The sequence below is a fragment of the Haliotis asinina genome, chromosome 8 (assembly GCF_037392515.1).
Source record: "Haliotis asinina isolate JCU_RB_2024 chromosome 8, JCU_Hal_asi_v2, whole genome shotgun sequence".
NCBI classification, from domain to species: domain Eukaryota; kingdom Metazoa; phylum Mollusca; class Gastropoda; order Lepetellida; family Haliotidae; genus Haliotis; species Haliotis asinina.
Window position 1 is genome coordinate 42498507 of NC_090287.1, and position 23206 is coordinate 42521712.

Consider the following 23206-nt stretch of genomic DNA (forward strand, 5'->3'; position numbering starts at 1 on the left):
CAGCAGATTGGTATAGATTGGTTTAAGCACTTGTCATTGTTGAAATTATTTGATTCCATACACAGACCTGTAATCCGTTACGCGTTTTCAGAAGATGGAGGCGCTAATCTGTTCAACTCTCCAGTAGCTTCAGGAGATCTAATTCAGTACGTAATTGTAGTTGTGTAGGATTTCTTCCAAATTGCTACCGGTAACCTAAGCATTGCATCTGAAGAAATCACCAGCTTTTGCCATTGTACAAATTGCACAAGGGCTGGAATGTAATGTTTATTTGCACGTTTGCAAATTATTTCAATCAAGAGCCACATGGTGTGTAAGTGTGTGTGTGTGCGTGTGTGCGTGCGTGCGCTTGCCCCAGATAGGCACTGAAAAGCGCACTCTCTCTCTCTATTATCCACCGAGATTGAAAAGACCAAACAAGGTACAACATGACATCTGCATGAATTGCAAGTAATGTTTACCCCCCAAAGAACTGAGTAATAGTCTCATACAGTTGTGTGATCCCAAGAGCACAGCGCCGTTGTAAAAGCTATGGGTGTGTGTATAGCAATTATCTCTCAACCTGGGACTGATTATTTACTGATTGAGGGTCAAGGCCTGATTGAGTTAACTATTCAGTGTCATTAAACTGACATAGATGGCAAATTGTTATTGCCTTGCTCAAGTTAAAACGGAAAAGGAGTCGAATGTGTCATACTTTACTAAACTTCTTACTTATGTATTTAATGGTACATGAACATTTATTTCATGATGCATGTTCCAGTTCATCTTCTAGGTTACAGCAGTTGGCAGTTAAAAAGTGCAATCCATTTGAATGTAGGTTTATCTGAGTTTAAGCCACTATCGTGACATGTTGAGGTTTCTACATTGCTTCACACTCTTTTGATATCCTCCATTGTGCATTGTTTGGATTACATCTAGATGTTTGTTGCAAGTAGATTTCATTGAAACCTTTTTGGATTGTAAAATGTTCAGATTTATATCTACCCCTAATGTGTATGATTTGTCTGATTATTGGATGTGTAAAGGTGCATATTCTTATTGTGTAGTTGGTGTTCCAGGTTAAAAAAAACACGTCCCACTTACTATTGTTAATTGTGTGGACCATATTGTTAAGCAAAGAGAAGCGTTTTACCTATGGAAGGGTTAATGCGATTGATATGGGTTTGAAATCACTGCATTTATTCTGCTGTCTGGGATTAGAATGTTAAGCATATAGAGTATGTTTTTTTGATACACAGATATATATCCAAAGTTGTCATGCTTTGCAAGCAAACTCAGCAAGAATATGTAAACATATGAAGTCATTAACTTCTGTCAAGGTTTTAGGAACATATTTTAGCTATGTCAAAATCAGCCGTGACAAACCGCTTGCAGTGAGCTTTTGCGAATGTTGCATTGCATGTGTCAAACGCTCTCAGTAATGTCCATGCTTCTTCAATTTTGGCAGCATCAGTTTGCAACCATTTCTTTTGTGGTGACCCTTGAAGATCCGGGTTAGAATTGACCTTCAGTAACTTGTGCTTGTCAAAAGAGGCGACCAACAGGACTGGGTGGTCAGGCTCGTTGACCTGGTCGACTCATGTCATCGTATCCCAATTGTTTAGATCGATGCTCGTGCTGTTGACCACTAGATTGTCTGGTGTTTACAAACCACTGCCATATAGCTGGAGTATTGCTGAGTGCTGCGTGAAACTAAACTCACTCACCTTGTTGTGGTGGCGTGGACTTTTACTGTTGCCTACTTTCATAACTGGAAATGGACAAAACGAGTATACACACTACCAACATGACATTGAATGGTATTTGTTATGCGACACTCTTTCTTTACATTAATCATGTTTAGAAAGATTGTAAATCAGGATGCAAAAATAAGAGTAAAGTCGTTGTCCCATTTGAAGTTTATTAGCAATAAATCCGAAGACACACGATACATAGCACTGAAACGGGTAAAACAAAGCACTTCTTTGCATAAAACCATCAAACAGTATTGCAGGGAAGTTTATCTTTTCATCTTGAGGAATCCAAAAAGGCAGTCTGAGGGCGTTGTGTCGTCATCGTCTTCAGCCAAACTGCACAACTGCTTCCTTTTGCTGGATACCTTCTTGACAAGTGCTTTTTTAGAACACCTCCTAAGTAAGTTGAAATCCATTTTAGGTTTTTTGGTGGGTCGCTCGGTATCATACACTGCAGATAAAGTGGACTGCTTGGTCATCATCTTTTTCCTTACTCTTTCCTTTTCTTGGAGCGCGCATGGTCTTCCCTGGATGTTGAAATGGGTTTGGGGAAGTCTTAAAACATCGTTTAATCGTTTTAAGACACATTCGTTTCTCAGCTTCTCATCGTCCTCCTCTGTCTTCAGTCTAAGAGATGCCCTTTCCTTTAAATGTCTTTGGACATTTCGGCGACGACGATCACATTGAACCTGTCGTGCTGTGGATGTTAGCAGAGCCAATTCTGATTGGAGTTTCTGTAGGGGTTGCGTGAAATGTGGATCACGACAATCGTTTTCATAGTCGTTGTCACTGTCATCTGTGAAAGAATAATCCACCAGTCGTGATGTAGGAGCATTGTCAGCAAAGTTGAAATTGGGTGTCATCAAAAAGCATGTTTCTGTTGACCCCAAAGAAGTGTAGATTATTTCCGAACGGCGCTTAATTTTCAGCTGTGGAAAGGTAGTTTGTGAAATGAAAAGTTGGTACAAGCTGCAACAATGGCCAAGATGCTAATGGTTTACATGCCCAACTCCACGTCTTATATAGAAGCCTTGCTTAAGCTGAAATAAACGGGTTCGTCAAATCGTGCACGTTAAGAATGAAGGTATGTTTTCACAGGAAACAACCACCTTTGTTCTAATTGTGGAGAGACATCAATACAGACAGATTACAATTCATTATGAAGCAAGTTACATTCTGAAAAGATGGACGGGTGCAATTTTCGTCCATAACAACACCACTCCAGCAGATTGGTATAGATTGGTTTAAGCACTTGTCATTGTTGAAATTATTTGATTCCATACACAGACCTGTAATCCGTTACGCGTTTTCAGAAGATGGAGGCGCTAATCTGTTCAACTCTCCAGTAGCTTCAGGAGATCTAATTCAGTACGTAATTGTAGTTGTGTAGGATTTCTTCCAAATTGCTACCGGTAACCTAAGCATTGCATCTGAAGAAATCACCAGCTTTTGCCATTGTACAAATTGCACAAGGGCTGGAATGTAATGTTTATTTTACAAAGAACTGTCATTAGACATCTTTGCATAGATATGCGTAGCTTGTAGTTTAATATTGAAAATGACCACGTTTGCAAATTATTTCAATCAAGAGCCACATGGTGTGTAAGTGTGTGTGTTTGTGTGCGTGTGTTTGTGCGTGCGCTCGTCCCAGATAGGCACTGAAAAGCGCACTCTCTCTCTCTATTATCCACCGAGATTGAAAAGACCAAACAAGGTACAACATGACATCTGCATGAATTGCAAGTAATGTTTACCCCACAAAGAACTGAGTAATAGTCTCAAACAGTTGTGTGATCCCAAAGACAAGAGCACAGCGCCGTTGTAAAAGCTATGGGTGTGTGTATAGGAATTATCTCTCAACCTGGGACAGATTATTTACTGATTGAGGGTCAAGCATGATTGAGTTAACTATTCAGTGTCATTAAACTGACATAGATGGCAAATTGTTATTGCCTTGCTCAAGTTAAAACGGAAAAGGAGTCGAATGTGTCATACTTTACTAAACTTCTTACTTATGTATTTAATGATACATGAACATTTCACGATACATGTTCCAGTTCATCGTCTAGGTTACAGGAATTGGCAGTTAAAAGGTGCAATCCATTTGAATATAGGTTTATCTGAGTTAAAGCCACTATCGCGACATGTCGAGGTTTCTACATTGCTTCACACTCTTTTGATATCCTCCATTCTGCATTGTCTTGATTACATCTAGATGTTTGTTGCAAGTATATTTCGTTGTTAGTTTTAAAGGGTGGATAGGGAAAGATTTGTCGTCACGAGTGTAATTGTATGGACAGATTACCATACTGTGAAATAACGGTTTCTGTCTGCCGTGATGGAATCATCAGACGTCATATCACTCAGGTGATGAAACATGAGTGTTATGAACTACGTTGACAATTTCAACCCCGTAAAATTAACCATAGGTTTCTGGGCACAGAACATAAAGAACCTCCATATAACTTTTGACTGTTACATTGACTATATTTTGTAATGATCTATCTTCATGTCTGGGACACGTTCATATGTACATGGCCGACATGGAGAGACGACTTCAAATTTTAAGTTATATGTGAAAACCAATATCAAGAGTGGTTTCACACCTGTATTTTGTGTATGATACATAATAAACAATCGTCGGATCCATGGTATTATTCACTCATTGTTATTTACTTGGTACATCCTGAATGGTCATCATGGACTGTCACAAAACACATTTGTAACTTGATGATGGACACAAAACTTTAACATAGCTGATACTAGTCTTGGCCGACCTACTGGCTCTTCACTGAAACTTGTTTCCGAATCCACAGGTTTGGCTTGAATAAATTGTCTAATGGCCATAGTTTAGTTCTGCTGTTCTTCATACTGGGTCCTCCAAGCGATTTCTCTAACAGAAGCGTGGGGAAATCTCATTAATTCAAGCTGATGTACCTGTTAAATACTAGTAGCTATCTCATCCATGATGTGACTATCTTATCTGTGTAGTCTCTGCCCCTTCTTCCCCACCAAAGGCATTCTATGAATAAACTGGGTGACACCCCAAGGCCTTTGGTTTTGAAGTGCCCGAACATTCTAACTTAATTCTACTAAATCTGTCATGCTAAAAAGTTTGCTGAGTTTCTTGTTTACTGATGCACTTGACACTATTTCAGCTGTACATGCCTGTATATAACTGAACCTGCATCAAACCACCCGCTGCCCAATGAATCGCTTCAATGGCAGCAAGCATTATCACATCAATATACAAATGCAGGAGTTCAATATACTAGTCATGACTGCAATGTTAACCTTAAGAGATTTGGGTAAGGAATTTTCTAAGAGGTGTTTCTGATACAAGACACTATTATGGATGACAACTTCTTTAATTGTTTTAACACAACGTTTCAAGGCTAATTCTTGCCCTTCGTCAGGTGGGGCAAGAATTAGCCTTGAAACATCGTGTTAAAACAATTAAAGAAGTTGTCATCCATAATAGTGTCTTGTATTACCTCACCAACTTCTAAATGCCTTTGAAGAACTTCAGGTGTTTCTGAGATGGAAACTATGCAGGTGGTTAAATGAAACGATATTCAGCTGACAGTTTACATATGTCATAAGTATGTGAAGAAAGCACAATGTAATGCAGGTCTTAATGCAAAGCAATCTGATGAAACCACCAAGTTTGAGTGCGGTCCTGTCAAACCAAAGACAATTAATGGGTGAAAACTTCCACTCCAACCCATGTTGTTGTAAATTTGTTAAAATATACAACTAAGAAAAGTACATTCAATGCATCTTGAATAAATTAGTCCGTCATTCCGCCAATTTGGCTCATAGTGAGACACAGTGATTTTAGTTTTATGCCACTTTTAGCAATATTTCAGCAATGTCATGGTAGGGGACACCACAAATGGACTTTACAACTGAAATGTAGACAAAATGCACCATTTCGAGTCTTTGTACAAAATTTATTCTCTTTTAAAATTCATTTCAATAAAATCTTAAAACTTTGAAGCGTTCCACTTTTCCCAGTAGGTCTTATTGTTAACAGTGTTGTGCATTCTCGAGCCCAGTAAGCCAAGACTGAAGACATGGGAATGTTCCCAGCAAATAGAACTGATTAAAACATGGCTGACACAATACATACAATCTAAGTATTTTTGTAACATTTATGGTTTATGTTTGTATTTTGTATATTTTCCCAAATATCAACACATGCTAATGCCAATATACAAAGATTATTAATACTGCATAAACATTCCAAACTTATGGAGCTAACTGAGATTATCTATTAACTAGAGCACCAGACATTGTTACTCAGCAAATATACCACTCAACATTTTCTAAGCACCAAAAGCAATCTATGATCATATGGTCCTTAGCCAATGTAGAGTATTATAAGTACATTCCTTTCACTAAATCAACCTCTTACTTCACTAAGAAGTTTCAAATCAATATGCTACACTTTCGCAATATTAAAATAGAATGATAAATAACTAAAACGTATTCAGTGAGTACATGTGGTACACCCAGACTTGCCCATGAGTTGCCCAAATGTTGTGGGGCAGGGTGGTGTACTTCAGTTAGACTTGCCCCTCTGTTGCCCCATGCTGTGATGCAGGGTGGTGTACTTCAGTTAGACTTGCCCCTCTGTTGCCCCATGCTGTGATGCAGGGTGGTGTACTTCAGTTAGACTTGCCCCTCTGTTACCCCATGCTGAGGGGCAGGGTGGTGTACTTCAGTTAGACTTGCCCCTCTGTAGCCCATGCTGTGATGCAGGGTGGTGTACTTCAGTTAGACTTGCCCCTCTGTTGCCCCATGCTGAGATGCAGGGTGGTGTACTTCAGTCAGATTTGTCCCTCAGTTGCCCCATGCTGTGGGGTAGGTTGGGATATTTCAACCAGACTTTGTACACAAGATTGCTATACAAGTGGAGTTTTCACATCCTAAATGCAATAACAGTGAATATGATTGCACAAAATACATAAATATGAAGGACAATGTATAGTTGTCAATAAATAACAAGTGACACTATATTGAATTTGACAGATGGAATATTATGAATAGATCTATGACTTAAAATAACCATTTCATTCTTACAAGGTGTCTGTGGAAGAATACCCTCCCAAGACAGAATGCAAAAATAATTACAGTAATCAGTAGCAGTAAACAAGACTACCAATGAAATATGGGGAGGACATCAGTTAGTGTTTGCATAAAATTGCATAAATTAAGTACAGCTGACAAAAAACATGTTGTAAATGAAACACACAATTTCACATATGCAAGGTGAGCACAGGTAAAACAAACAGCAGCTGTAAATATTTACAATTCAATATCAAACACATCTCAAGCACAAACTAATATACTCACAACACTGTTTTACAAGGGCAGTAGTTAAAATATCGGCTGTTGCCCGCCATCAAAACTAAATACTATCGCTTCTTGTAGATATCAGTCTCAAATATCATGTATGAACGAAATGTCAAACTTCATCATAGCAAACTAATCCATTTTTTCACTGCCTGGCACACAGAATACCATAAACAGAAAACACCTCAGGTTTGCACCATAGGTCAATAAAAACATACAGAGTATCAGAGCACCTGTTGACACTAGACAAGTGATATAGTTCCTCAATAAGACACATTGCGGCGATGGCAGCACTATACAGGTAACAAACAATCCTGTGCTTAGAGACTGCACTCGTCATGTCAGACTTACTTACCCCACTATGGGAAGGAGGATCTAATATCCTCACTTACTGGCACATTGTCTTGCCCTAGTTTCCATGGTATAATGGAATCAGATCAGAAACTTTTCACTCTTTGAAATCTAAAATTTACGTAAAACCTGACATGACATTTTAACAACATAATGCTGACTGGATGAAATGAAATGAAGAATATGGATATATTTTTGGTTATTATATTTCCCTAAAAACAGGGCGGATATGTTGTCGAAAGGGTGATGTGAAAACTGTCATGTTGAAATGCCAGGTCTTCCTCTGCAAGGTCCTTACTCAACCTGGAAGAACAAGGGAGAAATGATGACATGAAGAAGACATGGTGGACACTACACACCCAAAAACAATGGTGTACAGCCAAAGGCTCAAATCTGACGAGAGTTTGTCAACACAGAGAACCATTACATACACATAAAGGGCCATGATTTCGTCCATCTTTTGTGTGAATGTTGCACCTCATACAAGCACATCCATTTGAGGGCCTGTCTTATTCGAGGGCCTCTAAGACAGAAGACATAGTGCAGTGACAGAAGAAGTTACAGAACTTTGCAGTGTTACAAGGTAGAGTGAAATGGGGTTTACTTATACTGGAGAATATTTCACTCATATGATGACATGCACGCATATGTATGTACTTAGATGCTTGTACTGCTAGGTCAGACTTAAGTTGGTTTTATAGTGCTAGCTCACTGAGATGCCATGCCGCAGTTAAGCATGAGCACCCCACTCAGACACATTCTTTAACTCCAAACAACCAGTTCTTCTTGATCCATTTATGTTGAACACAAGACAGGGACAAACAAGTATCAGATTTTAACATCTTTTTGGTATGAGACAGCCGGGGATTGAACCCCTGACCTTCCACTCTCTGGATGCATGTAGTGTTGCAAAAGAAAAAGACTGGAACAATAGGGCTGGACTTCATCCTATGTCTAACAAGAAGTGTACCTTGAGAAGTGTATCCTGACACAATATGTTCAACACGAGGGGTGGATTTCACCTTGTCTTACAAGTGTACCTTGATATCCTGACACAATATGTTCAACACCAGAATGTTGAGGATATTTACCTTTATCAACATTTTGATATAACTGATATCAGCAGACATGAAGGTGAGATTCTGTTTATCATAAAAAACCATCCTTCATTGCACAGCAATGATGTCATAGCATTGTGACATTATCAGATTCATAATGTCATATTACTCTCAGGGCACTGTACAAAATGATCATATAATCTCACATGAGCAATATCTACTGTCGAACACAGTTTTGGATAGTTTAAAATATTTTCAACCATTCTCCAGCAACTGTACTATCTTACACAAACTTGATTTCAAATTCAAATTATACCTGAAGTAATATCAGGAAATTATGAAATTCAGAAATGTGGATCTGATTTCTGTGATCTGGAAAGTGAAACCACTTGAGACAAATTTTCAAATAAATATATGACAACTATGTTATAGAAATATGGCTTAAAGTAAAGCCTCATTAATCCAACCTCAGTTTATACATCAGTCGGCTTTATCCCACACTACTTTTGGTAAAGAATTAAATAAACATAATTTAGTCTCAAATAATTCTGTCTCCTACATTCTCATTAATCTGACAATTTGCTGTGTAATGGGGGATGGATTAACGAGACTTGACTGTATTCTTATTGCAATATATGAATCATTCTTTCAATAAACAGAGTGCCCATCACCTTAAGTTAAACAAGGGGGTGAATATTAAAAACAAAGATGATGCTATGTTGAGATATTCCTGTTATGTCCAATGGGACACCAAGCCACCTCCCTCATCTCGGACTTACCTCTGGGCAAGTGTTAGTAATAGCTATGCTAGTGTGAGTCCATGTCTGACAGCTTGAAACGGACTGAGAGGCTTTGCATGCTTTCTATGCTTACATGAGAGCTTTCAGCTGTTGCAGTAGTAGTTGTTGGGATTGTTGTTTTGCTCTCAGCAGCAACAACACCCTCAGATTCAGAGCTCTTCTGATCACTGTCTACAGTTGGCGCTGCAACAGGACAATGTGATTTCATCACTACAAGCACTCTGATCATGGTGCATACATGGTCTACAGAAATTCCATCAGGATTTCCAACAACACTGTTGGATGTCAAAGTCAACTTACACTACACACATCTTATGGCCTACAAGACCAGTAAATGCAACACAAGTAAAATAGATATACATCTCCAAAGCATGTACATGCACTGGGTAAACAAACTAAAGTTCCTTTTTTTTAAAAAATCACTAGTTCCATGTTCCAGCAAAAACTAGAAAGGTGTTTCAGGTCCCACCATCATCATTTCTTGAATGCCAAAAACGTTTCTGTGTGTTGTCAATTGTGGCGGTATGCCTCTGCCTTCCCTATTTACATAGTAAGTGATAAACATTTCTGGTTTCCTGACATCAGCACTGGGTTAAGATAATACATGCTCCAAATGTAGAACTTGAAACAGAGAGTCTGTTATACATGGTTGTATTCGCTTCCAGTTTGGGAAAACACAGCTATTATTCTAACAGCCGGTGGTATGTACCTCAGGAAGAGTTCCACACCTAATTTGGGAAAATATGTCTTACACATTGTGGTTATACATCAGTTTAAAATTACATGCTAAATGCTGTGTAATTAACAAAAAAGTCAAGCCCCATTGTTCTAGCTACTATAATAACTGACTTAATAACCTCAACCCATTTTCACTGCCCTACCCTCAGGATGTGGGCCATATTTCACACAGCTACAAGAAACACTGCTTGAGTTGTAATAAGCATACCAAGGTAACACATGTTTCAGTGTATGCTCTTCATCAGTTAATTGTGTCATGTGTGATCATGTGATGTTCCCTTTATCCCCTTGATGTCCTAGTAATCGACATGTGCAGGAGCAGGCACACAGGGCAGTGGCTTGATGGCAGCAATATCCCCACAAGTAAAACACTTCCCTTATAACTCAAGAAATGACAGTTTCTCAACTGGCAGATTTTTAAAGTATCTCCAGTCAATTTTTGTCTTAAATGTTTCCCCTTTTAAAATGAAATTTTAGTGAAGAAAGTAAGATTAATTATGCTCTAAAAAATTAAATTTGTTTGCTTGTACAGTGGAAGTTGTCTAAACTGGCACTTGTTGGGATTCGAGAAATAATCAGATTTTAACAGAGTGCTGCCACGGTTACCTAAGACCAGAACTGATCTAGTTTTGTCACTCTTATATACAATATACATTGTTGTATCATGTGGGTCTCTCAATTACTGCTCACACTGACAATAAATGCCAAAGATTTAACATCCTCATGAGTGACAATTTTCACTTATTACAAGTACTAGTATACTCATACTGAACTAAGATTAAATTATCTTTTTCTCAGCAACAATGCAGTTTAAAAGGATTAATTGGTGACAATACATATTTGGCGAAATCATTAGACATTTCTAATAACTGTATAAACACATGTTTGGGCAACTCCTTTCATGCATAGATCCTGAATTGACAGCTGTTGGATTGCAGAGATTTTAAACGATAATAAATGCACCAGCAACTTCCCATATTGGACAGCTACTGATTTTGATAACTTCAACTGTACTTAAACTTCAACATCAGTCACTCACATCTGACATTGCAAACATAAAAATACCTTTCAGGTCTTTATCTTGAATATGTGAAATGAATTTGACCTCTAATATCAATGAAAAGTTGTAGTAATTTCAAAAACATTCCAAAGATATCAAGCATATACACCAAACAATGCTAACTCTGATGCAATTCAATGTAACACAAAAATGCAACATGATATGGTTTATGAATGCCTTGACAAATACATTCACGACTATAAAAAGAAGCATTTATATATGTCCCATATATGTCCCCATTTATTTACAAAACTAATTTAGAAAAAATATAAATCATCCCCATTTACATGAAAGCTATTTTATTAGACAGGGCTATCTAGGACAGCTTACTGTCAAAGTAAGTGGCTCACCCTTTTGCTGCACCAACAGATGTGATTGTGACTGGTCTGACTTATCAGTCAGAGGCGTCATATCTGGTTTGGCCATCTGCTGTGTGGACTGCTCACTTGCAGCCTCTTCTGCGGGTTCCTCTGATTTAACATCTGATGTGAGATTCAATGCTGTGATGTCTGTTGTGGCAGCAACTGCTCCGGCATCTGCTGTGGGTTCCACTGCTCCGGCATCTGCTGTGGGTTCCACTGCTCCGGCATCTGCTCCGGCATCAGCTGTGGCATCTGCTGTGGCATCTGCTGTGGATTCCACTGATGAGGGTTCTACTTTTGCTGCATCTTTTGCAGGATTTATTGGTGCAGCTGTTGCTGAAATTCCAGTTTCAAAACAAGATAGCGGTTGATCTTTCTGGGATATTTCAGCCCCATCCTGTATATGACGATCAACTTGTTTCATTTCACTGACAGCACCATCACTGTTGGCAATAGTTTCATTGTTCCTTTCAGGTTCACTTGGCCCATCCACCTTTGAGTCTGACTGGGCCTCAGCTATAACATTGTCTTTCTGAACTTTGCTGACATCTGTGTTCTGAGTGGATGGGTCAGTCTCACCTTCAACACCCTCACAGCTACCTAAAGTGCTTGATTTGGATTCAGGATTGTTTCCTACTTTCTCACTGGATAGCTGAGATATCTCAGCCTCTCCCACATCTCCAGAAGCATCCAGGAATTCCTCTGAAGCTTCAGGGGCAGCAGAATCATGTGTTTCCTCAATGTAACTGGCACTAAGTTCTTCTTCAGTAACTTTAGTGTCATAGTTGGTAACTCCACCATGAGAAGAGCTCTTTCCTGAACTATTTGACTTATCCTTGGAGAGTGCTCTCTTACACTCATCATTGTTTACCCCATCCATTGTTGGAGAGGGTGAAGTTGGGCTGAGATTTGAATTGACCTCTGTTACCCAGTCCATTACTTTGACATGACCTGGTGGTGTCTTCATGAACTCTGGTGATGTTGGAGTAAACTCTGGTGCATCGGGGTTCAGTTTGCACTCCAGCTTTAGAGGCTCCTTATATCTGTCATCTCCATCTGCATAGTCATCATCTGCATAAAACTCACTGTCCTCTGGACAGTCTTCCCAAGACTCATCATGTTCATTCTCATCGCCCAGACTGTTACTCTGTGTGTGGCGACGTTGATGACCACTAACACAGTTATCATCACCATCTTGACCTTCATCATAATCATCAAACTGGTGGTCATCACGCCGCCTACGAGCATGATTGGAATGACCGTCACGAGAACTTGCTCCTGACTTGACTGAAGCAGCAGAGTTGGACTTGACATCCATCATGTCATCATCCCAGTACTCCACCTCCACTGACTGGTTTGTCTCTTTCCCAGAGTTGTCGATCTTCACCACTAGCAGGTCCTTCTGTCTCTCCACCTTCCGGGATTCATCCCCACTGGAGAATGTCCTCTGGCGAGGCGAGCGGTCACCACGACCTCTACCACGACCACGGCCACGAGCACGACCTCGACCCACTGGCTTAGTTTGCACATCTTGTTCCTGCTTGACCCCTGCTAAATATTCAGTCCAATGTAAGATGAATGATTTACAAAAACACAAGTGTCAGTCATGAGGTATGACCTCAGACTCTCCACTCTTTACTTCAACACCAAACATTCAACATTTCTGCTTCACATTAATGTTTATCAAACTTGTATTGCATTGAACTGAAAGACTGTTCCTTGTCACTGCACTACATAGAGAAGTTACTAAAAGAAAAAGAAAACAGGAAGTTGATAAGCAGAACTTTTACCTGTGTCCTTATCATACTTATATGGCTACAAAGATACTAGTTAGTTATACACAGTATATTTATACTTGTGAATACAATGCATGAAATAGAGATACAATTAGTTGTTACTTGTAGATAACAAATGGTAGTTTTAACATCATGCAACTAGTATCACTACATGATGACAATGAAAGTGCTTCATTGTGGGCTGTATGTTGTCAATGCAGCCTGCAGCAGGTCATCACACCAGTGGCCCACATACTCAATGAATGGATACAAAATGCATGGTGGTCACTCAGTTAATGAAGTCACCAGTCACTCCGAGATAACATGATGTCAGTTGTACTTGTCTTACCAAAATTAGTTAGGTGCTATGAAACACATTGTGACACAGTTTCTGCAGAAATGACCTAAATTGTACCATCTGGCCCTCCTTTCACAAAGCACTAAGGTGATCATAAGTCACTAAGGTAACCTTAGCACAATGTTAAAGAATAGGAGTTAGGGTTCACCTTAGTAAAGGCTGATTTGTGAAAGGAGCCGCTGAATTTGATGTATCACTAACTGCCTGCTTTGTGCAGTGCTAGGATATAAGGACACAGCTCTGGCCCACATCTAGTGGATAAGAAACATTTACTGGTTGTGATGTCAATAACATGATGTGTCTAAAGTTGTGATGTTGGTTACACCAAGTGTGTACGGATGTGATACAGGAAAGAGGACATATGTCATGATGTAGGTAACCTAATGATGGTAACATGATGCTACAAAATGATGTTTGCATAACAATGCTTGTGATTACAGATATGTTATTTTGGACTTTCTACCAGTAAACTGAAGGTGGAGTAGGCTGGAGGGGTACAGAGTGGCAAAAGAGAGATAGAATAGGGTAGAGAGTGGTTGAAAGTAGATGGAGGGGAAGATAGGTGGTTTGGGCACAGTGGTTCTAGAGGTAGTTAAGAGAAGTTAGGCTGAAGGGTTAGAAAGGGTGAAGGGGAAGGGGGGTAGAGGTGGTTGAGAGATGTAAAAAAGGGGAAGGGGGGTAGAGGTGGTTGAGAGAGGTAAAAAAAGGCTGAAGGGGGGGGTAGAGGTGGTTGAGAGAGGTAAAAAAGGGTGAAGGGGGGTAGAGGTGGTTGAGAGAGGTAAAAAAGGGTGAAGGGGGGTAGAGGTGGTTGAGAGAGGTAAAAAAGGGTGAAGGGGGGTAGAGGTGGTTGAGAGAGGTAAAAAAGGGTGAAGGGGGGTAGAGGTGGTTGAGAGATGTAAAAAAGGCTGAAGGGGGGGTAGAGGTGGTTGAGAGATGTAAAAAAGGGTGAAGGGTGGGGTAGAGGTGGTTGAGAGAGGTAAAAAAGGGTGAAGGGGGGTAGAGGTGGTTGAGAGAGGTAAAAAAGGGTGAAGGGGGGTAGAGGTGGTTGAGAGAGGTAAAAAAGGGTGAAGGGTGGGGTAGAGGTGGTTGAGAGAGGTAAAAAAGGGTGAAGGGGGGTAGAGGTGGTTGAGAGAGGTAAAAAAGGGTGAAGGGGGGTAGAGGTGGTTGAGAGAGGTAAAAAAGGGTGAACGGTTAGAAAGGGTAAAAGGCGGCTAGAGGTGGTTGAGAGGCAAAAGAGGCTGAATGGTTAGAAAGGGTGAAGGGGGCTAGAGGTGGTTGAGAGAGGTAAAAGAGGTTGAACAGTTAGAAAGGGTGAAGGGGGCTAGAGGTGGATGAGAGGTAAAAGAGGCTGAATGGTTAGAAAGGGTGAAGGGGGCTAGAGGTGGTTGAGAGAGGTAAAAGAGGTTGAACGGTTGGAAAGGGTGAAGTGGGGTAGAGGTGGTTGAGAGAGGTAAAAGAGGCTGAATGGTTAGAAAAGAGATAGAGAGACCTGGATGGGATAGAAATGGGGGAGATGGAGTGTGTTGAAAGGTTTAGACATGGAATAACTAGAATGAGTTTTGAAGAGGTTCCTAAGATAGAGAGAAAGTTGTAGGGATGTATACGCAGTGTTTGTCCTTGGCATAAATATTTAGGAGTCATCATGACACCCTGTTGGTATGACAGGGAGTCACAGACATGTTTTTTTCAAGTCAACTGCAGTTTGGAACATTCATCAAGACATTCACAGTGATTGTTGAATAACAACAAAAAAAAAACAAGGTAAAACAGCTCAGGTGTTTATTCAGCACTGAACAGTTAACTGGCAAACATTTAGTTTTAGAAGTTTAGATTATCTGAACTAAGGGCCTATTGGAATTGCGTCAACAATAACACAAGCTTATAATTTCACTGCATATTTGAGAAACCTAGTTCATGAAATATGCAGGTTTTCTGCATTATGACTAACACTGGTGTATATGGGAAAGTTGTTGGTATACCAGATGGATACAGTAGATGGGTAGGCAGGGGCAGACAAAGGTTGGAGGAGGGTTGGAGCACACATATCATCACTGTTTGTATATTGAATGTTCGCATAGTATTCATGAGTTCATAACCTAATCTCAACTTTGCAGACTTGAGTAGATCTGTGGATGTTGTGTCCCAGACTGATGTGAAGCAGCTAACAAGCAAGCAACAGTCATGTGTCACAGCATAACAACATCCAGGAAGGCCTCACTTACAAACACCTTCAGACCTAACTTGCAATCTTAACTCATATGGATAAAGAATCTTAACTGCAGTGTTCACAAGAAAGAAGTTGTGAAAGATCAATTTTATTTGCAAGGATGAAAATTTGTAGGATTGATCTGAGAATGACCTCAGCACCATCTAAAATACAGATAAATAATGGGCTTCATTATTTGTGAAGGCACCTATGAACTATACAAGCTATGGACATTTGCCCTGAATCTGCAGAAGGGGATGACAGTAAATGGCATTGCCAACTTGACATTTCCATAAACATCATGTGTTTTGTGCAGTCCACACCATGGGACAATCATGCTTCATGACAAGTGGTTGCACAAGTTTCCTGAACTTTTGCCTCCATCTTATACATGCAGATACCGAGTGACCTAGTGTGAGGGATGTACGGTGTGTATGGCGAAATATGTGGACAGCATATCTCGCAATTGCTCTGGGAGAGTTAGAAAATGATCTTCTTGAGCCAGTATCAACAACTAGGTTGTACACAGTCACTGACACATACTCACTCTGTGAAAATGTAACTCACAAATTACTACCTTAAAACATGACACTTGTATTAAGCACTCAAAGTGAATTAGAGTGATGAAGTGGAAATCAAATCTACATTCTACGTGGGTGCTGCAGACATCGACTAGCTCACACCTCAATACAGTGACATGCCCTGATAACACACCCAACAACCAAAGCCAGACCTCACAGTAGGGAGAAGAGAAGTTATTGGAGCCTGTCATCAGATGTGTTCACTACTTGCACCATTCGACTCAAGCAGGGTAGACAGAACTGAGGTCAGCATCTTTGGACATGTCTAACTCACGTCTAACTCAGTTTTTTAAGATGACGTTTTGTGTCAGTGACCTGACAGGCCACACTGACTGACCCCGGTGAAGTGTCCCTGCTTGACAGTCTGCCTGGTACAACGAATGACACACAATGTGGAGGCTGGTGTTATGATGCATGTTACTGATGACAATATGGCAGGAACCACACCATGGATGACCATGTCTACAAACGTATGTACTGATGGATGTACATGAGGATGCACGAACCACAGGTACCTTTTAGTCTCGGGGCATCTCCCCGTTGCCGTTCCTCTCGTTCCCCACGGTCAAATCTACCACTACCGATTCGACCAGCTTTAACAAAAAATAACAGGTTGTGATGATATACTGGTGTTGTTCTAAAGAGGACGCCAAATCTGGTGCAGCATGCACAACTCTAGCATCTAGTCAGGTGTTTGGGGAGCTCAATGATGCAAGAAGCCTCCTCCATGATGCACAACATGCCGTGGCACGAAAAGAAATCACTCACTACACTTTTGAACGGTTTGACAACACATTATAATTTCTAAAGCAAGCCTGAAAATAAATTGAGTTACAAAAGGCAATAGAGAAGTATCTTTAATGTCTGTTGAATTAGTTAAAAATGATAAACAGTAGAATTATAATTAAACAGGAAAATGGTTATTCATCAATACAACTTGCACGCCTACAAATATTAAACACTGACTACAGTTGAAGCAACATCTGGAAGAACAGGATCAATGCAGGGAGAAGTCATCTAGCAAACCTAGCTACATCATACAGGGATCATTCACTCCATAACTGCCATGTACACTGTACCATCCCACTTTACACGCTCTACATGATCTCTGTACCATCCCACTTTACATGCTCTACATGATCCCTGTACCATCCCACTTTACACGCTCTACATGATCCCTGTACCATCCCACTTTACACTCTCTACATGATCCCTGTACCATCCCACTTTACACGCTCTACATGATCTCTGTACCATCCCACTTTTCACACTCTACATGGTCCATGTACCATCCCACTTTACACACTCTACATGATCCCTGTACCATCCCACTTTACACACTCTACATGATCCCAGGAACAACCCACTTTACACACTCTACATGATCCCAGGAACAACCCACTTTACACACTCTACATGATCCCTGTACCATCTTACTTTACACACTCTCTGTGATTCCTGTAATATAGCCCTCCTGCACATGATCCCTGTACCATCGCCCTTTACACACTCTACATGGTCCATGTATCATCCCACTTTACGCACTCTCCATGATCTCTGTACCATCCCACTTTACACACTCTACATAATCCCTGTAATATACCCCTGCTGTACATGATCCCTGTATCATCCCACTTTACGCACTCTCCATGATCCCTGTACCATCCCACTTTACACACTCTACATAATCCCTGTAATATACCCCTGCTGTACATGATCCCTGTACCATCCCACTTTACGCACTCTCCATGATTCCTGTACCATCTCACTTTACACGCTCTACATAATCCCTGTAATATACCCCTGCTGTACATGATCCCTGTACCATCCCACTTTACACACTCTCCATGATCCCTGTACCATCCCACTTTACACACTCTACATAATCGCTGTAATACACCCCTGCTGTACATGATCCCTGTACCAACCCACTTTACACACTCTATATAATCCCTGTAATATACCACTGCTGTACATGATCCCTGTAATATCCCACTACTGTACATGATCCCTGTACTATCCAAATCATCAACATGATCCCTGCACTAGACCACTCCTGTACATGTTCCCTGTACTATCCCACCATACACACTCTACACGAACCCTCTACATTTGGCATTTCTATGTAGCTGATTTACCAAGCACTAGGGAAAAGTATGAGCATCAAAGTAAAGTCACATTTCCTGGGGATGTTCCATGCATTTTGAGCGAGAGGTATTATGTACATCATAAAATAAGCATTTGTTTCATCAACACATGAGTAACTGACATGACCCTTGGAACACCATATACTACACTGGAGAATGTTTCTTGCTAGCAAGCCTACTGTATAACAAACAAGGATCCACTTCAGCACTTGTAACATGTACCTTACATTTCAAAACAAATTTCAAATCAGGTAAAAAGCATTCACAAAGAAGAGAATCATAGAAATATCTTTGCAATCTGCCCTTCCAGAGATTATCAGGAAACAGCACTGCTGCCTAGTATAGCTGATCACACTTAACACCTCTATTTTATCGTCCATACATCTGACCTTGTGATGTATCCATTAATCTTTCAGCACTATACATATCTCTTATTGTTACGTTTGCATTTACATCACTTATTGTTACCACTGTATTTACATCTCTGACAGTCACCACTTTATTTACATTTCTGACTGGTACCATTGCATTTACATCTCTTACTGTCATCACTGTATTTACATCTCTGACAGTCATCACTTTATTTACATTTCTGACTGGTACCATTGCATTTACATCTCTTACTGTTATCACTGTATTTACATCTCTGACAGTCACCACTTTATTTACATTTCTGACTGGTACCATTGCATTTACATCTCTTACTGTTATCACTGTATTTACATCTCTGACAGTCATCACTTTATTTACATTTCTGACTGGTACCATTGCATTTACATCTCTTACTGTTATCACTGTATTTACATCTCTGACAGTCACCACTTTATTTACATCTCTGAGGGTTACCACTGGATTTACATCTCTGAGTGATGAAATTGTATTTTTGTCTGTGTGTTGCCAATGCTCGTATAATACAGGTACAACATCTATATTCAGTGGACCTGCTGATCTTGCCCTCTTCTCAGCAGAGAGTCTCCTTGTTCACTGTGGGTGTATGAAACTACTCAAAGATATTTCACAGTGAGGCTCACCTAATTGAGTGTGCATGTGTTTAATAAATTCAATCTTTTGTGGTTGGAAATATATGATGTATAGCACTTTGAACCGTAGTCATTCAGGCAAATCAAATCTGACAAATAAATGAAATCAGCGAAACCACAACTTGCCTCTGAGGCAGTGTACTGCAAGGGAGATAAGTACAAAACTATAAGGCCATGACATAGTTGACTATAATATGTATTGCACGCCAAGGGCACTCTTGTTGGGGAAACACATGCAGTTATTTGCTCAAGAGTTTTAAAGCGTCTTAAACAATAACTACAACTAGTGGAGTATTTGACAGCATGTTGAAGGACAAAGCAAAAATAATCAATATGACAATTCTTAATACAAGTGACCAGTGACACAAAAAACCTACATAATAGGTTTGATAAACTTGAAAATATAAAACCATATGGTTTTACATTTCAGTATGTTAGTTCTACAAGCATAAATGTCAAGCTTCAGTTTCATTAATGTTGGTTGAGAGGTTCATGTTTGGACACACACATGCACATATAATTGGCTAGTGACCCTGACGACATGACGGTATACTGCATACTAAAACTAATAAATACATGGCATGTTCAGACATGCATAAACTTTGTGTGATGTTCAAAATACACATTGTAAAAGGACTCCTAGGGCTCATGTGCCAACTAGCACCATACTCTTATATCATATGTGATGGGCCAACACACCTGGCAGACAGCAAACAACACTAAAACAAAGGCACTGATGAACCACTGCTTCATGTTCATGAAAACACCATGTTATAACTTCTTTATCCTAAATCAGATGCCATCGTAAGTATATTTCATACTGTAATGTTTGTCTTTTGACTTGTTCAAACTGAACGTCTGTCTGTGCACAAATCTGTAGATCTTATCCAGTTGTGGCCATTTAGAGACACAAATCAGTGAGCAGAATGAAAATCTCATGTAACCTTGACTAACTTTTACATACAACACTGCATGGCTTAAATGGCACATGTAACAGGTGCAGCAAACATCTGATAGAGAATACACTCTGGTACTGGATAGGAAAAGAGCACACCCAAATTCTGTTTACAGATTCACTTGAATGGTATAGTGAGAGAGGGTAGACTCTTGACACAGGAGTCTTGGATCCTATGACACAGCACATAGATGTGTCCCCAGTACAATTCTGCACACAGAAATCTATCTGGTTTGAGCTATTTCATGAGAAAGGTAGCCTATCCCTAACTCAGCACCAGTATGTGTCTAACAGTCTACAGTTGACATCTGGCATTCTAGAGGTAATTGTCATCAATTTTGTTCGGATCATTTCTACTACTGGAATGATCACTTTGTGTCAAATCACTCACTGTTTGTGTACTGTCATTGAAAATATTATCAAAAATGAGGTCACCATCTTACTGAGAAAGACATGAATTACATTCTAATACTGGACACAGTACCCTGGTACTCAATAGACAGGGTACACCCAATGGATAGGGACTACCAAGTACCGGATAGGTCCACCCTCGTCATGTGAAGAGGGTACACCCTAAAATGACAGTCGACCCTTCTGTTGTATAATGCACCCCAACTGGAAAGTGAGAATAAAGAACAAGACAAACAGAGAAGAACCTATTGCATAGACAAATATCTCAATTGGACAGACAAAAAAATCTACTTGAAAGTGAGAACACCCTGCAGACGGAGAGAATATCCAACAGGACAGTAAATACACCACTCTATAGACAATACAGCCTTCGGTATAGAGTACCCAGAATAAGTTGTTTTGTACCCAGGGGCCTAACCCCGATTGGGATAAAGTTGTCACAGGTTTAATTATCCTAAACTTTGTTTAAAGAAGGTTTCAAAATCACCTGTGATGCACCTGACTGACTGGACAGGGCAAATGCTATCTGTACTATAATGACAGACCTCCTTACAAGCAGCATGCATCATACACAGTGAAGTTACTGCTGATAGATATTTTCTCTCACTACAACAATCAGCCACAGAAGACAGTGTAAACAAGCAACAATCACTGGTAATCATCCTCTTGTACAGAAATTAAACACTTGTTATCATTGTGTATAGATCTGAGAGTAGTATCTCTATTACATTAACACCATAAATTCTCATGTTAGTTGTCGTCACACTATAAACCTTATCCAATACTGTATTCACTGCCTTTTTTAGAATCTAGTTTTGAGGTAAAAATGCAATTGTGCTTGCCTGGGGCGGGACTATGCCACTTCTGTCCAAAGACGTCTGAAAACCTGTAACTTGTAGAAGTGACTACTTATCATAGTACTGATATACTCTACCTCTATGACATCATAGCAAGGATATTCAGTAGGCATCAGGCATCCAATCATTCTAGACAGTTTGCAGCAGGGATGAACAGACATAATGTACCATGTTCTGATTTCTTTTCATAAAAATTTCAATGTCTCCTGGCCGTAACAAAGAATGCCAGGAGATGTTTGTTTCTTGTGCCTGTATTTGTGAAATACTCTTAATAATTTATGAACAGAAGAAGGCATGTGCCATTTCTCTGCTAAGTACATGTGAATTGTCCTACTTTAGTACTGTTTCCTAGTTAAGTACAAATGACATGGTATGCAATCAGTCTACCAAACTTTCCATGTTGCGGTTTGGTCCCTTGTCAGTTTTGTGATCCTGTTAGCCATATTGTATATATAGTCTGGTTCATAATTATTGAGAATTTTTCTTCTTACTTTGAGCTATCCTAACACCTCAACTGATTCACTGATACTTAAAACTAAGTAATGGTATAAGGGAGGTAACTCATCTTGGCCTACTAAGTGTAGTACAATTAGAGTTACCTCCCCTGAATTTGTAGCAGACGTCATTTTCCTCAGCACTGTCAACAATGTCTGCTGAAGATAAAAGAAGGTTGATTTTTGAGTTGTGTAATCAAGGAATTGATGATGTAAATACATTGGCAGAGAGAACAGGAACTCCTCTTTCTATTGTGTATATGATTAGGAAGAATTTTAAAGAGGGAAAGGATTTTGGGCACCAGAAAGGAGCAGGGAGACCCAGAAAATTGGACTTCTCAGATCGCGTCCGGCTGGGAATTTTAGCGTCTAAAAAGCAAAGGGCAAGCATCTCCAACATCAGGTATGAAATGATAGAAAGGGGATCAACAGTTGTATCAAAATCTACAGTTAGAAGAAATTTGATTGATCTTGGATGGGAGAAAAAGACTGGAATTCCTTCTCCTCTCATGAAACAAGAACATAAAGACAGGCGTGTTGAGTGGTGTTTGGCACATGAAAACTTTGACTGGGAAAATGTGATTTTTACTGATGAAAGCTTAATATGGGTATACCCCAATAATGTGAAAATATGGACAAAGTCTGCGTCAGCACCGTTGTATCGACGACCTAAATACAGCCCAAAGTTTCATGTATGGGGAGGGATATCCTTATTAGGAACGACCCCGCTGTGTGTGTTTGAGGGAAATCTGACAAGTCAACGCTACACTAACATATTACATAATTTTCTCCTTCCAAGTGCACATGTGTTTTATGGAAATGACTGGATTTTGCAGCAAGATAATGATCCTAAACACACCGCAAAACATGCCAAGCAGTGGTTTCAGGAGAAAAATGTGACTGCATTACCATTTCCTGC

The 23206-nt window shown here is 39.9% G+C and overlaps 1 protein-coding gene across 6 annotated transcripts in view; it reads right to left on the reverse strand.

Moving 5' to 3' along the window:
• Nucleotides 1-5668: 5668 nt before the first annotated feature.
• Nucleotides 5669-23206, reverse strand: part of LOC137293534 (coiled-coil domain-containing protein 9-like) — a 42941-nt gene continuing 25403 nt past the window's right edge. For 2 of the 6 annotated variants that reach the window (XM_067824143.1, XM_067824139.1), the window contains 4 exons: nucleotides 16899-16976; nucleotides 11452-13014; nucleotides 9377-9486; nucleotides 5669-7748 (listed from right to left, as the gene is read on the reverse strand). In XM_067824143.1, the coding sequence (XP_067680244.1) occupies nucleotides 7740-7748; nucleotides 9377-9486; nucleotides 11452-13014; nucleotides 16899-16976 (1760 nt within the window). In that variant the 3' untranslated portion in view covers nucleotides 5669-7739. The remainder of the gene's footprint in view (nucleotides 7749-9376; nucleotides 9487-11451; nucleotides 13015-16898; nucleotides 16977-23206) is intronic. The other 4 variants (XM_067824147.1, XM_067824140.1, XM_067824142.1 and 1 more) reach the window with 3 other exon arrangements.